The sequence below is a fragment of the Nerophis lumbriciformis genome, linkage group LG16 (assembly GCF_033978685.3).
Source record: "Nerophis lumbriciformis linkage group LG16, RoL_Nlum_v2.1, whole genome shotgun sequence".
Taxonomy (NCBI): domain Eukaryota; kingdom Metazoa; phylum Chordata; class Actinopteri; order Syngnathiformes; family Syngnathidae; genus Nerophis; species Nerophis lumbriciformis.
In genome coordinates this window covers 10425046-10439483 of record NC_084563.2, presented here as the reverse complement: position 1 = coordinate 10439483, position 14438 = coordinate 10425046, and the positions used below count along the sequence as shown (strand labels likewise).

General features: G+C 41.0%; 1 protein-coding gene across 2 annotated transcripts; it reads right to left on the bottom strand.

Annotated features, from left to right (window-relative positions):
• Nucleotides 1–311: 311 nt before the first annotated feature.
• On the bottom strand, nt 312–12088 carry gar1 (GAR1 homolog, ribonucleoprotein). Of its 2 annotated transcripts, none has more exons than XM_061976603.1 (7): nt 11862–12088; nt 5928–6123; nt 3134–3288; nt 2996–3055; nt 2799–2922; nt 778–909; nt 312–701 (listed from the first exon to the last, which is right to left on the bottom strand). In XM_061976603.1, exons 2-7 carry the CDS (start codon nt 6109–6111, stop codon nt 691–693), a joined length of 666 nt encoding a protein of 221 aa, XP_061832587.1. In that variant the 5' UTR covers nt 6112–6123; nt 11862–12088; the 3' UTR covers nt 312–690. The 2 variants fall into 2 exon arrangements, with proteins under 2 accessions (XP_061832587.1, XP_061832586.1); XM_061976602.2 differs by having other exon boundaries at nt 5928–6126; nt 11862–12087.
• Between the last annotated feature and the right edge of the window lie 2350 nt (nt 12089–14438).

Genomic DNA, 14438 nt, shown 5'->3' with positions numbered 1-14438 from the left:
GGCGTTGACCTGTCAACTTTTGAATGTACGATGTCCTAGTATTTTCTGCACAACTTGCTGTCTTAAACAAAGGCATGTTTTAAAAACATTATTGCAGAAAGGCATATAGTAGTGCATTTTAGTTTCATCATGAAATTTCACCCGGAAGCCAAATATCCCTAACTTTTTGCAAGTACTGTACTTTCTGTACATCTTAAAAAAAGCGTAGAAACACGCAATCATTAAAATCTGTCACATTACCCATTGCTGGTCACAATTGTTTTTTTATTTATTGAATGTTTACCTTTTTAAAGTACCAAAAACAACAGATATTACACAAAAAAACATTTAATCATGATAATTACAAAATACTTGACCAATTTCTGCAGATAAATTCAGAATGTTATAAAACTCTGGGTCCCCTTTGCCCACATGTGTTCATATGTGACTAATGATGGTTTGTGAAGGCATGTGCTCATGCTCACAGGACAATAGCATGCCAATGCACACAGTGAAGGAAATGTGGTTGTCACAAGCATTTGGAGTAAAAATCAAAATGTCCATCACTTGTACAAGACTTGTTAAAAAAAAAAAAAACTAAAACTAAAAAAAAAAAATGCACCCCAGATGTAATGTCCAATGATGTATACACGTAGAAAGGTGCTGAAACCCTTAAAAAAGCGCTGGGATGAATTATCGACACATGGCAAATCATCTCCCGCCTATAAAATAAAAACAAACAGGGACTTAACAATAACACATTTATGGAAATAGAAGATGTTTAGAGTGTGGTCGAACCTCTGAATCCGCCTCTCCCTCTGAAGCCACCTCCACGTCCACCTCCTCCAAATCCTCCACGTCCACCTCCTCCAAATCCTCCACGTCCACCTCCTCCCCGCCCACCACCTCCTCTTCCACCACGAAATCCGCCTGAAACCAGCGCAGATTATTCAGGTAAATTAAAATAAACAGTGGAGTAGTGTTGTCCCGATACCAATATTTTGGTACAGGTACCAAAATGTATTTCGATACTTTTCTAAATAAAGAGGAACACAAAAAATTGCATTATTGGCTTTATTTTAACAAAAAATCTTATAGTAGATTACACATATGTTTATTATTGCAAGTTTGTCCTTAAATAAAATAATCAACATACTGTACAAGACAACTTGTCTTTTAGTAGTAAGTAAACAAACAAAGACTCCTAATTTAGCTGCTGACATATGCAGTAACATATTGTGTCATTTATCTACCTCAGGGGTGCTCATTACATCGATCGCGAGCTACCAGTCGATCGTGGAGGGTGTGTCAGTCGATCACCAGCCAGGCATTAAAAAAATAGTCCTAAAAATGAGCGATCATAAATCTTCACTATGACGTCACTTGATTGACATTCACGGCACCCGAGGGTCTTCTGAGATGACGCTGGCTGCTGCCAGCTCATTAAAATTACCGACTGGAAGGCGAGAAACACTTTATTTCAACAGACTCTGGCGCCGTACCTGTCATCAAAACCCCAAAGACCGACTGCACAGTTGCGCTAACAAAATAAGAGACTCAGAAAGCTGGCGTGCACAAGCTAGCAAGCTACGGAGTTTGCCGACAATGTATTTCTTGTAAAGTGTATACAAAGGAGTACGGAAGCTGGACAAATAAGATGCCAAAAACCAACCACTTTCATGTGGTATTGGACAGAAAGGAGTACTTTTTTTCTCCTCCATTCGAAAATGCGGACGTTATCAGCACCACTGTCCAATCAATGCAAGTCATCAGAATCAGGTAATACACTAACTTATATTCTTGTCTTCATGAAAGAAATGAATCTATATGTGTTAAACATGCTTGTATTATCTTTTAACACCTTTAACTTATTAACAATATTAACTATATGTGTTAAACATGCTTGTATTATCTTTAAACACCTTTAACTTGTTAACAATATTAACTATGTGTTAAACATGCTTGTATTATCTTTAAACACCTTTAAGTTGTTAACAATATTAACTATATGTATTAAACATTCTTGTATTATCATTAAACACCTTTAATGTATTAACAATATTAACTATGTGTTAAACATGCTTGTATTATCATTAAACACCTTTTACTTATTAACTATATGTGTTAAACATGCTTGCATTATCTTTAAACACCTTTAACTTGTTAACAATATTAACTATATGTGTTAAACATGCATGTATTATCATTAAACACCTTTAACTTGTTAACAAAAACATATATTTCATAAATAAGTAAATATACATTATATATATGAATGAGGTAGATCCCCACGACTTGATCAATTGAAAAGTAGCTCGCCTGCAGAAAAAGTGTGAGCACCCCTGATCTACCTATTATTTTGTTAAAGTTATTAAAGACAAGTGGTAGAAAATGAATTATTAATCTACTTGTTGATTTACTGCTAATATCTGCTTACTTTCTGTTTCAACATGTTCTATCTACACTTCTGTTAAAATGTAACAATCACTTATTATTCTGTTGTTTGATACTTTACATTAGGTTTGGATGATACCACACATTTGGGTATCAATCCGATACCAAGTCGTTACAGGATCATACATTGGTCATATTCAAAGTCCTCATGTGTCCAGGGACATATTTCCTGAGTTTAGAAACATAATATGAATGAACCGGTACTTTTTAGAGGCGGTATAGTACTGAATATGATTCATTAGTATTGCGGTACTGTGCTAATACGGTATACTGTACAACCCTACAGTGGAGCAATGTTACAATAAATGCGTAAACTAAATAATGAAAGCAAAGAGTCAGTAAAGCTGCGATTTCAAAAACATCACCTCCGCGACCGCCGCCTCTTCCTCCGCCTCTACCCCCACCTCGACCTCTTGGCGGGCCTTTTTCTCCAGGCGGCCTGGGCAGGAATCTCTGCAGTGGTAGGAGCTTCATTGGATCTATATAAAACTGAAAAAAAACAAAACACATTTAATAGACCGATGCAAAATAACATACATGAACTTGGGGATGCAATGTTTACCTTCTGCAGCTTTTTAAACGAAGACGCCTTCATATTTTCAGAAAGTTTGACGGAAAAATACTGACCGGGTGCGTTAAGAAAACTACAAATAAAATACAAACAATAAAATGGGAGACAGATGCCGAATAGAAAAGATACAAAGTCACGCAGCTGTCCGAATATCTCGTCCACCTTGCCAATCTGTTCCTTGTTTTCCAGGTACACCGGGGCATTGAAGTAGGGAACTTTGTTTTCAGCTGTTGTGCACTTGCACACAATTTCATCCTCACATGGATGCACAAACTCTCCTAAAGCTGTGGAGAAGATATGTCGACATAACAGTTAACGAGTGTACTTTTTACACCAGTGGAGAAAACGTCCATTGTTAAAAAGGAACTGCACGTTTTCTTTTTAAACTTTGCCTATGATTTACAATCCAATCTTGTCCACACGCACGCGCATACTTTTGTCTTTAAAAACACGTACTTTTGCAAACCCTGGCCAAAGTGTAGAGTTCCAAAACTCTCCACTTAGCGTAAGCGTGTACACGGCACAAACGGAGACTTGTGATGACGTGAAGGTTGCACGCTGTCATTTCCAAGCTCAACAACACTGCCTTTAAACACATTATAAGAGGACTTACTGTATGTTTAAACGTAAACATGCTGCTCTTTTCACTCAACATTAATAAAAAAAAAAGACACATCAAAATGGGCTTTGCAACACTCCCAGTGGTGCTAATGACAGTCAGCTGTTTTGGATATGATCGCTGTGGAACCTCCACCTGATGGGACAACTTTGACAAGCAAGACATTTTGCTTGGTGTCATAAGAAAGGTGCAACATTATCTTGTTTTTAGTCTTTAACGACAAATCATGACGTTAAAGGTGAACATTATCACAATTTCAGAATTGTTAAAACCATCGAAAATCAGTTCCCAGTGGCTTATTATATTTTTCGAAGTTTTTTTCAAAATGTTTCCCCCTCACGCAACACCCCTAAAAAAAGCTTCAAAGTGCCTGATTTTAACCACCCGTCCATTTTCCTGTGACGTCACATAGTGAAGCCAACACAAACAAACATGGCGGAAAGAACGGCAAGCTATAGCGACATTAGCTCGGATTCAGACTCGGATTTCAGCGGCTTAAGCGATTCAACAGATTACGAATGTGTTGAAACGGATGGTTGTAGTGTACAGGCAGGTAGCGAAAACGAAATTGAAGAAGAAACTGAAGCTATTGAGCCATATCGGTTTGAACCGTATGCAAGCGAAATCGACGAAAACGACACGACAGCCAGCGACACGGGAGAAAGCGAGGACGAATTCGGCGATCGCCTTCTAACCAACGATTGGTATGTGTTTGTTTGGCATTAAAGGAAACTAACAACTATGAACTAGGTTTACAGCATATGAAATACATTTGGCAACAACATGCACTTTGAGAGTGCAGACAGCCCAGTTTTCATCAATTAATATATTCTGGAGACATACCCTCATGTCAGCAGGCCAGGGAAGCTAGGGTCGATATTCTTCTCTTGATCATCTTCGGGACAATGTGAGCCAAGACATCCAGGGGGTTTAGCTCGCTCGTCTGTGGGAACAAACTGCCGCCATTGCTTGCCGTGCTAGCGAGGGCCTTTGTCCCTGAATTGCTCACACACTCGGCAGATTCAATGGGGGTCTGGCGGCAGATTTCTTTGACTTTATCGTTGGAAATGCATCTGCTTTGAGTGTCGCAGGATATCCACACATTCTTGCCATCTCTGTCGTAGCATAGCTTTCGTCAGTAAAGTGTGCGGAACAAACGTCCAATTTCTTGCCACTTTCGCATCTTTGGGCCACTGGTGCAACTTGAATCCGTCCCTGTTCGTGTTGTTACACCCTCCGACAACACACCGACGAGGCACGATGTCTCCAAGGTACGGAAAACAGTCGAAAAAACGGAAAATAACAGAGCTGATTTGACTCTGTGTTTGAGAAAATGGCGGATTGCTTCCCGATGCGACGTCACATTGTGACGTCATCGCTCCGAGAGCGAATATTAGAAAGGCGTTTATTTCGCCAAAATTCACCCATTTAGAGTTCGGAAATCGGTTAAAAAAAATACATGGTCTTTTTTCTGCAACATCAAGGTATATATTGACGCTTACATAGGTCTGGTGATAATGTTCCCCTTTAACTTTCGTGTCTTGCTTCCATTTTTGCTTGCGTGCAAAAAGCGACCAAGCAACTAAAAAAAACAACCATAATGTAGCGTCCTCCTTGTAGTGTGTACTGATGTTAAATACAATATACACTTCATTACACATGTACTATCACTATATCCATGATTAAATGCTTGATAATTCCATGAGAGTTTTGCAACGGCACACACTTTATATAGGCACTTAAACATGCAAAAGGGTTTCCTTGGCTCGTTAGTGCGTGCTGATTTTAGAAATAATGTACACTTCACTGCACATGTAATACATCACCATGTTGCTGAACATGTTATAATTCTATGAGTGTTGGCTTTCAGCAGCACAGGCGTGCATGCGCTCTTTAATAATGTTCCTAGGATTCTGTGTACGTGCAGGCTGGTTTTACAGAGTATGTACATGTTATTGTACGCCTAGTTTATCAAAATAAACATAATAGGAAGTGTAATGCCACCACGTCAGCTATTGCTGCTTTTTTCAGGCTTCTGATTGGTCAAAATGTGCATGACAGCAGGTGTATGCGTTTGTGTGTAGACGTAGACACTTTTGAAACTACACTTGTGTGGATGGAGATTGTTTTAACCCCAAATATGTGTTTTTGTGGACATGGCTTTAGAATGCATAAAAAAGAAAAACGTGTTTTTGTCTCACACTTGATAGGCAAAAATCCCCCCAAAAAGTGCAGTTCCCCTTTAAACTGTCACAGTAGCGCCATGATAATGATATGGTACTGCTAATGGTTGCACAAACTTACCAACAACATATTCTGGGGGTCCATAGTCTTGCTGTCTGTTAAAACCTCCACGACCACCACCCCTGCCGCCGCCATAGCCTCCTCCTCTGCCGCCGTAGCCTCCTCCGCCGCCATAGCCTCCTCCTCTGCCTCCCCCACCGCGGTTAAATCCTCCACCTCGTCCTCCACCGCCTCTGTACGACATTCTTCAACTGAACTACTGGGGGGAATAAAGCAACACATTGTTGGTGTTTTTATTGACTTATGTCAAGCTTTTGACACAATCGATCATTCCTTACTTCTGCAAAAATTGGAAAACTATGGCATGAGAGGTGTTTCACAACAGTGGTTGAGTAGTTATTTAAGTAATAGATCTCAATATGTGGAAATTAATAAGACTAAATCACAGCCAAGAAGAGTAACTTGTGGGGTTCCACAAGGCTTGGTATTGGGACCTAAGTTATTTATACTTTATTTAAATGATATTAGTTTAGTATCTAATAAATGTAAATGTATTATGTTTGCAGATTATACAAATGTATATTGTTCAGGAGAGGACTTGAAGGAAGTGTTGAGGATAATAGAGGTTGAGTTGATTCAGCTAAAAACATGGTTTGATATTAATAAGTTATCATTAAATGATAAAAAAAACTAAATTGATGGTGTTTAGTGGTGCAAAGACAAATTGCAAAGCAACATTTTAATTAAATCTAATAGAAATTGATATACAGTATATGAAAAAAATATCTAAATCCATTGCTATTCTTAATAAAGTAAAACACATGCTGAATAAGAAATGTCTGCAGATGTTATATTATTCTTTTATTTTTCCACATTTAACATATTGTGTTGAAGTTTGGGGAAATGTTTATAAAACAAACAGACCCAATAATTAAACTCCAAAAAAGGGTAATTAGAATAATACACAAAGCGTGCTACTATGAACATATACCAATCCATTATTCATAAAAGTTAAAGTTAATGTACCAATGATTGGCGTGGTGAGATTATCCTCTGCATTTGACCCATCACCCTCAACCCCTGGAAGGCGAGGGGAGCAGTGAGCAGCAGCGGTGGCCGCGCTCGGGAATCATGTTTGGTGATTTTGCTAAGTTCTAATGTGTTAAAATCTTCAGATATTGTGTTTTTAAAAATAACGGAAATTATGTTGCGCGTAAAGAATTGATTGCTTGATTGATTTCAACTTTTATTAGTAGATTGCACAGTACAGTACATATTCCGTACAATTGACCACTAAATGGTAACACCCGAATAAGTTTTTCTACTTGTTTTTAAGTCGGGGTCCACGTTAATCAATTCATGGTACAAATATATACTATCAGCATAATACAGTCATCACACAAGTTAATCATCAGAGTATATACATTGAATTATTTACAATCCGGGGGTTGGGGTTGGGGGTGGGGGGGGATAGGTTGGGTTGCTATCAGCATACTTTAGTCATCAACAATTATATAATCTGAGAAATGGACATTGTAACAGTGTAGGTCTCACTTGGTAGGATATGTACAGTGAGCAGTGACCATTGGTTGTATATAAGTAAACATTGATTGATTGACTGTCTCTGTGCGGCCTGGTAGAAAATGCGTCACGGATCAGTGCCGGTCCCCGGATCGGTGGTTGGGGACCACTGATAGAAAGTACCGTATTTTCCGCACTATAAAGTGCACCTTCAATGAATGGCCTATTTTAAAATTGTGTTCATATATAAGGCGCACCGCATTATAAGGCGCATAGAATAGACGCTACAGTAGAGGCTGGGTGGAGCTGCGCTAAAGGGAACGTCAACAAAACAAATAGTGATTGTACAGACACTTCTACTTGCTGCTCTCTGTTCAACAACCCACTGTTCGAGTTTGTCCTCCAACTGTCGCCATCTCGCTTTGTTCCCTCGGAAACTCTGTTTAGTCTTCTTTACTTGGCGCAGGTCATCATGTTGCTTCCTCCACTTCCGCGCCATTGATTCGTTAATGTTAAATTCTCTCGCTGCTGCTCTATTCCCGTGTTCTACTGCGTGACTGAGCGCCTTGAGTTTAAACTCTGCGTCTCAAGCGTGTCTCTTAATAGGAGCCATTTTTGGGTCTTTACATAAAGTTTAGGTCTCGCAACTACGGTAATCAGCCGCCGACTTCATTTTCCCCCGTAGAAGAAGCTTCTTCTACGGGGGAAAATGAAGTCGGCGGCTGATTACCGTTGCAAGTGCAAACTCGTTTGCACTTGCACTTGCATGGCTTAATCTTTGAGACAAGCATATGCTACTGGCAGGATCAACCTGAAAAGAAGAAGAAGAGCTTCGTCTTCTACGGTAAGCAGTCGTAGAAGGGGGAAAATGAAGTCGGCGTAGTTACCGTAGTTGTGAGACCTGTTGTGGCTCAATATTGGTCCATATATAAGGCGCGCGGTCAGCTTTTGGGGAAATTTGAGGTTTTTAGGTGCGCCTTATAGTGCGGAAAATACGGTATACGTATTCAGTATATAAAATCGGTCCTGCTAGACACCGACATTTATTTAATAATACCGCCTTAACATTTGACAACCAAACAATTACACAAGGCGACTCTGTAAAAAATCTGGGTATTATCTTCGACCCAACTCTCTCGTTTGAGTCACACATTAAGAGTGTTACTAAAACGGCCTTCTTTCATCTCCGTAATATCGCTAAATGTGTTCTATTTTGTTCACTAGCGACGCTGAGATCATTATTCATGTGTTCGTTACGTCTTGATTACTGTAACGTATTATTTTCGGGTCTCCCTATGTCTAGCATTAAAAGATTACAGTTGGTACAAAATGCGGCTGCTAAACTTTTGACAAGAACAAGAAAATTTGATCATATTACGCCTATATTGTCTCACCTGCACTGGCTTCCTGTGCACTTAAGATGTGACTTTAAGGTTTTACTACTTACGTATAAAATACTACACGGTCTAGCTCCAGCCTATCTTGCTGATTGTATTGTACCATATGTCCCGGCAAGAAATCTGCGTTCAAAGAACTCCGGCTTATTAGTGATTCCCAGAGCCCAAAAAAAGTCTGCGGGCTATAGAGCGTTTTCTATTGGGGCTCCAGTACTATGGAATGCCCTCCCGGTAACAGTTAAAACTCATTTGTATACTCTAGCCTTTAAATAGCCCCCCTTTTTTTGACCAGTTGATCTGCCATTTTCCTTTCTCCTCTGCTCGCCCCTCTCCCCCTCACAGGTCCGGTGGCCATGGATGAAGTGCTGGCTGTCCAGAGTCGGGACCCGGGGTCAACCGCTCGCCTGTGCATCGGTTGGGGACATCTCTGCGCTGCTGACCCGTCTCCGCTCGGGATGGTTTCCTGCTGGCCCCACTATGGACTGGACTCTTACTATTATGTTGGATCCACTATGGACTGGACTCTCACAATATTATGTCAGACCCACTCGACATCCATTGCATTTGGTCTCCCCTAGAGAGGGGGGGGGTTACCCACATATGCGGTCCTCTCCAAGGTTTCTCATAGTCATTCACATCGACGTCCCACTGGGGTGAGTTTTTCCTTGCCCTTATGTGGGCTATACCGAGGATGTCGTTGTGGCTTGTGCAGCCCTTTGAGACACTTGTGATTTAAGGCTATATAAATAAACATTGATTGATTGATAAAATAAGATTGGCGAATCTGCAAGGGGGAAAACAAGCTTGTATTCTTAATGTTATTTAAATTAAGAGGAGAAAACTATAATTTACGGGGCATATTGATTTTTGAAATAGGTAAAGTAAGAAGGAATATAAAATACAAATGCATTTCAGTTTTAGGAGTTAAATGATAGCCCGCAGACTTTTTTTGGGCTCTGGGAATCACTAATAAGCCAGAGTTCTTTGAACGCAGATTTCTTGCCGGGACATATGGTACAATACAGTCAGCAAGATAGGATGGAGCTAGCCTTTGAATAGCCCCCTTTTTTTAGACCAGTTGATCTGCCGTTTCTTTTCTTTTCTCCTCTGCTCCCCCCTATCCCTTGTGGAGGGGGAGACACTCAGGTCCGGTGGCCATGGATGGGGTGCTGGCTGTCCGGGGTCGGGACCCGGAGTGGACCGCTCGCCTGTATATCGGTTGGGAACATCTCTGCGCTGCTGACCTGTCTCCGCTCGGGATGGTTTCCTGCTGACCCCACTGTGGACTGGACTCTTACTGTTATGCTGGATCCTCTCTTACAATATTATATTACAATATTATGTTAGACCCACTCGACATCCATTGCATTCGGTCTCCCTAGAGGGGGGTGGGGGGTTACCCACATATGCGGTCCTCTCCAAGGTTTCTCATAGTCATTCACATCGACGTCTCACTGGGGTGAGTTTTTCCATGCCCTTATGTGGGCTCTGTACCGAGGATGTCGTTGTGGCTTGTGCAGCCCTTTGAGACACTTGTGATTTAGGGCTATATAAACAAACATTGATTGATTGATAAAATAAGATTGGCGAATCTGCAAGGGGGAAAACAAGCTTGTATTCTTAATGTTATTTAAATTAAGAGGAGAAAACTATAATTTACGGGGCATATTGATTTTTGAAATAGGTTAAGTAAGAAGGAATATAAAATACAAATGCATTTCAGTTTTAGGAGTTAAATGATAGCCCGCAGACTTTTTTTGGGCTCTGGGAATCACTAATAAGCCAGAGTTCTTTGAACGCAGATTTCTTGCCGGGACATATGGTACAATACAGTCAGCAAGATAGGATGGAGCTAGCCTTTGAATAGCCCCCTTTTTTTAGACCAGTTGATCTGCCGTTTCTTTTCTTTTCTCCTCTGCTCCCCCCTATCCCTTGTGGAGGGGGAGACACTCAGGTCCGGTGGCCATGGATGGGGTGCTGGCTGTCCGGGGTCGGGACCCGGAGTGCACCGCTCGCCTGTGTATCGGTTGGGAACATCTCTGCGCTGCTGACCCGTCTCCGCTCGGGATGGTTTCCTGCTGACCCCACTGTGGACTGGACTCTTACTGTTATGCTGGATCCTCTCTTACAATATCATATTACAATATTATGTTAGACCCACTCGACATCCATTGCATTCGGTCTCCCTAGAGGGGGGTGGGGGGTTACCCACATATGCGGTCCTCTCCAAGGTTTCTCATAGTCATTCACATCGACGTCTCACTGGGGTGAGTTTTTCCATGCCCTTATGTGGGCTTTGTACCGAGGATGTCGTTGTGGCTTGTGCAGCCCTTTGAGACACTTGTGATTTAGGGCTATATAAATAAACATTGATTGATTGATGATTGAATAAGCTCAGTGATGAGCTGAAGACCATAAATTGATTAACGTGGACCCCGACTTAAACAAGTTGAAAAACGTATTCGGGTGTTACCATTTAGTGGTCAATTGTACGGAATATGTACTGCACTGTGCAATCTACTAATAAAAGTTTCAATCAATTCATCCAATTGATTTTTTTAACTTTGATGTTCCAGGCAATCTAATTTTCAGTGAATGTATATGATAGGCAAATATAACCTTCAGCCTATTCCTTTTTCGGTCATTCTTTTCTTTTTTGTATGATTGCTAATATGTATAATCTGTGCTGTTAAATCGATCACACAAAATGGTTGATTATAGAAAAAGCGCGATATAAAATCTAGTCCATTATTATCCATCCATCCATTTCCTACCGCTTGTCCCTTTTTATTATTATTATATAACCGAAATAAACTAATTTAATTCATTCATTCATTCAACTACAAACACAGAATGACCGAAAAATATACATGAAAAATAAACTTTAGACCACATGTTAGGATGAAACAATAGCGAGTGGACAGTGTATGAATTAGCTTTGCTGCTAGCTGGGTCGCACCATATAAACATACTAACTTTCCAAACAACAACCATGACACGCAAAGGTTTTATATTTGACATAAAATACGTATAACTTGTAAGTGTGTGCGCATTGAGTCTCGTTTTCTTCACTCACAACTTTGGCAGCGACTCCCGACTCAGCAGTCCTCCATGCGACCACAACACGTGGGACTCCTCTGCCGTAAAGCGGTGCGGCCAGTGTCGCAAAGCCAAGCACGGAAACTGTCGGAAATACAGATTTCGACTGTGCTATTTGGATTTACACTGTATGACAAAAATTTAAATGAAAAGGAATTGTCTTGTTCCGTATTGTGGAAATAAGTTGAGCCAGCACACGACGTGCTGCTAACTGTACTTTTATTCACGACCCTTGGGAATAACACATCACATTTCAGGCAACGCTAAAACAGGAAGTCTCTCGTCCCTTGGGCCAATCATTTTCGTGTACACTTCAGGGACTGCTCGGAGATCGTAATATCTAAGAATATTACAGGAATTTGACCTTTTCAACCTTTTTTTTTTTGATTGATTGATTGAAACTTTTATTAGTAGATTGCACATTTCAGTACATATTCCGTACAATTGACCACTAAATAGTAACACCCGAATAAGTTTTTCAACTTGTTTAAGTCGGGGTCCACGTTAATAAATTCATGGTACAACTATACTATCATCATAATACAGTCATCACACAAGTTAATCATCAGAGTATATACATTGAATTATTTACATTATTTACAATCCGGGTGTGTGGGATGAGGAGGGTTTGGTTGATAACAGCATACTTCAGTCATCAACAATTGCATCAACAGAGTAATGGGCATTGAAACAGTGTAGGTCTGACTTGGTAAGATAGTGAGTTCAGATGGCATAAGAACAAGTATATACATTAGAAATACATTTGATTATTTACATTTGGTTATTTACAATCCGGGGAGGTGGGATGTGGAAGGGGGAGGGTGTTAGTCATTATACTGTTGGCTACGTTTTAGATTCATAAATGTAAGTTTCTCAATACCCGACCTGTTTTTTGTGCCTTTAAAAAAATAATTCTACCTCTGACAACCAAAAAGCTGTGAAAACTACGATACTGTGTTCCACATTTGGATTATTTACGGAACTTGTGTGAGCCTATGGCTTGACACTTTGTTACATATACACACACACACACACACACACACACACACACACACACACACACACATATATATATATATATATATATATTAGAGATGCGCGGATAGGCAATTATTTCATCCGCAACCGCATCAGAAAGTCATCAACCATCCGCCATCCACCCGACCTAACATTTGATCAGAACCGCACCCGCCCGCACCCGCCCGTTGTTATATATCTAATATAGACGATGCAAGGCATTAGTGAGGTTATAAAGCTTTTGCCTGTTAAAGAAAGGAGACTGATCCAAAGCAGCACAGACATTCGCGTGCCACGCTGTCACGACCCAGACGCACACCAGTGCGCAATCATATGGGAGCCGCGCTGAGCGCACCTCCAAGCGCGTCTCGCTGCCGGCGACGGCCGGGTATGGGCCCGACGCTCCAGCGCCATCCATTTTCAGGGCTAGTTGATTCGGCAGGTGGGTTGTTACACACTCCTTAGCGGGTTCCAACTTCCATGGCCACCGTCCTGCTGTTTATATCAACCAGGGTGAGCCCCACCCCTTTCGTGAGCGCACTGCGCGCGGAGTGACCCCTGTTACGTGCCCCCGGCAACAGGGGTGGCGGGCAGGTAAGCTGCGCGGGCGGAGCGCGCGGAGTGACCCCTGTCACGGTGGTGGCGGGCAGGTTAGCTGCTTACCTGCTGCGCATGACGCCGGCCGCGGCGAAGGCGGACGAGGCGGGGTGTCGGTGCGGTGGGCGCGGTGGTGACCCTGGACGTGCGTCGGGCCCTTCTCGCGGATCGCCTCAGCTACGGCTCCCGGTGGGGCCCTCTCGGGGGAAGGGGCCTCGGTCCCAGACCCCGGCGAGGCGTCCCTTCTCCGCTCCGTAAAAGTGTCCATCTCTTTTTTTTTTTTTTTTCTGTTGTGGCATATGCTGCAGGTGCCTGCTCGTTTTTCGTATGTAGGTAACAACATTTAACTATGTATATATATTTCCGAATTGGTTTAACTGCCACCCGCCTGAATCTATTTAAAATCTAATTTTTTTTTATTTCAACCGCCCGACCCGACCCGCGGATAAAATCTAATTTTTTTTAATTTCATCCGCCCGATCCGCGGATAATCCGCGGACTCCGCGGTTGTGCCCGCAAACCGCGCATCTCTAATATATATATATATATATATATATATATATATATATATATATATATATATATATATATATATATATATATATATATATATATATATAGCATTCTATTTTAGTTACTTCATGTTTTGGACTGTTTTTGTACTGTTTCTGTACTTGTTTTTGATTATTATTATTTCTTTGCTTGTATGTTGCATACGACAAATAAAGGTTTATAAAAAAAACAAAACAAAAACAAAACCGTAAGAAATACACATTTCGACTGTGAGGTTTTGTTCATCTTGGACAATACTCATGACACATTTGTGCTTTATTTTAAAGATGTGCTATTTTGATTTACACTGTCTGAAAAAAAAAAGTGAAAATAAATTTTACATTTGCAACCTCATTATACTATTGGCTAAGTTTTATATTCATACATA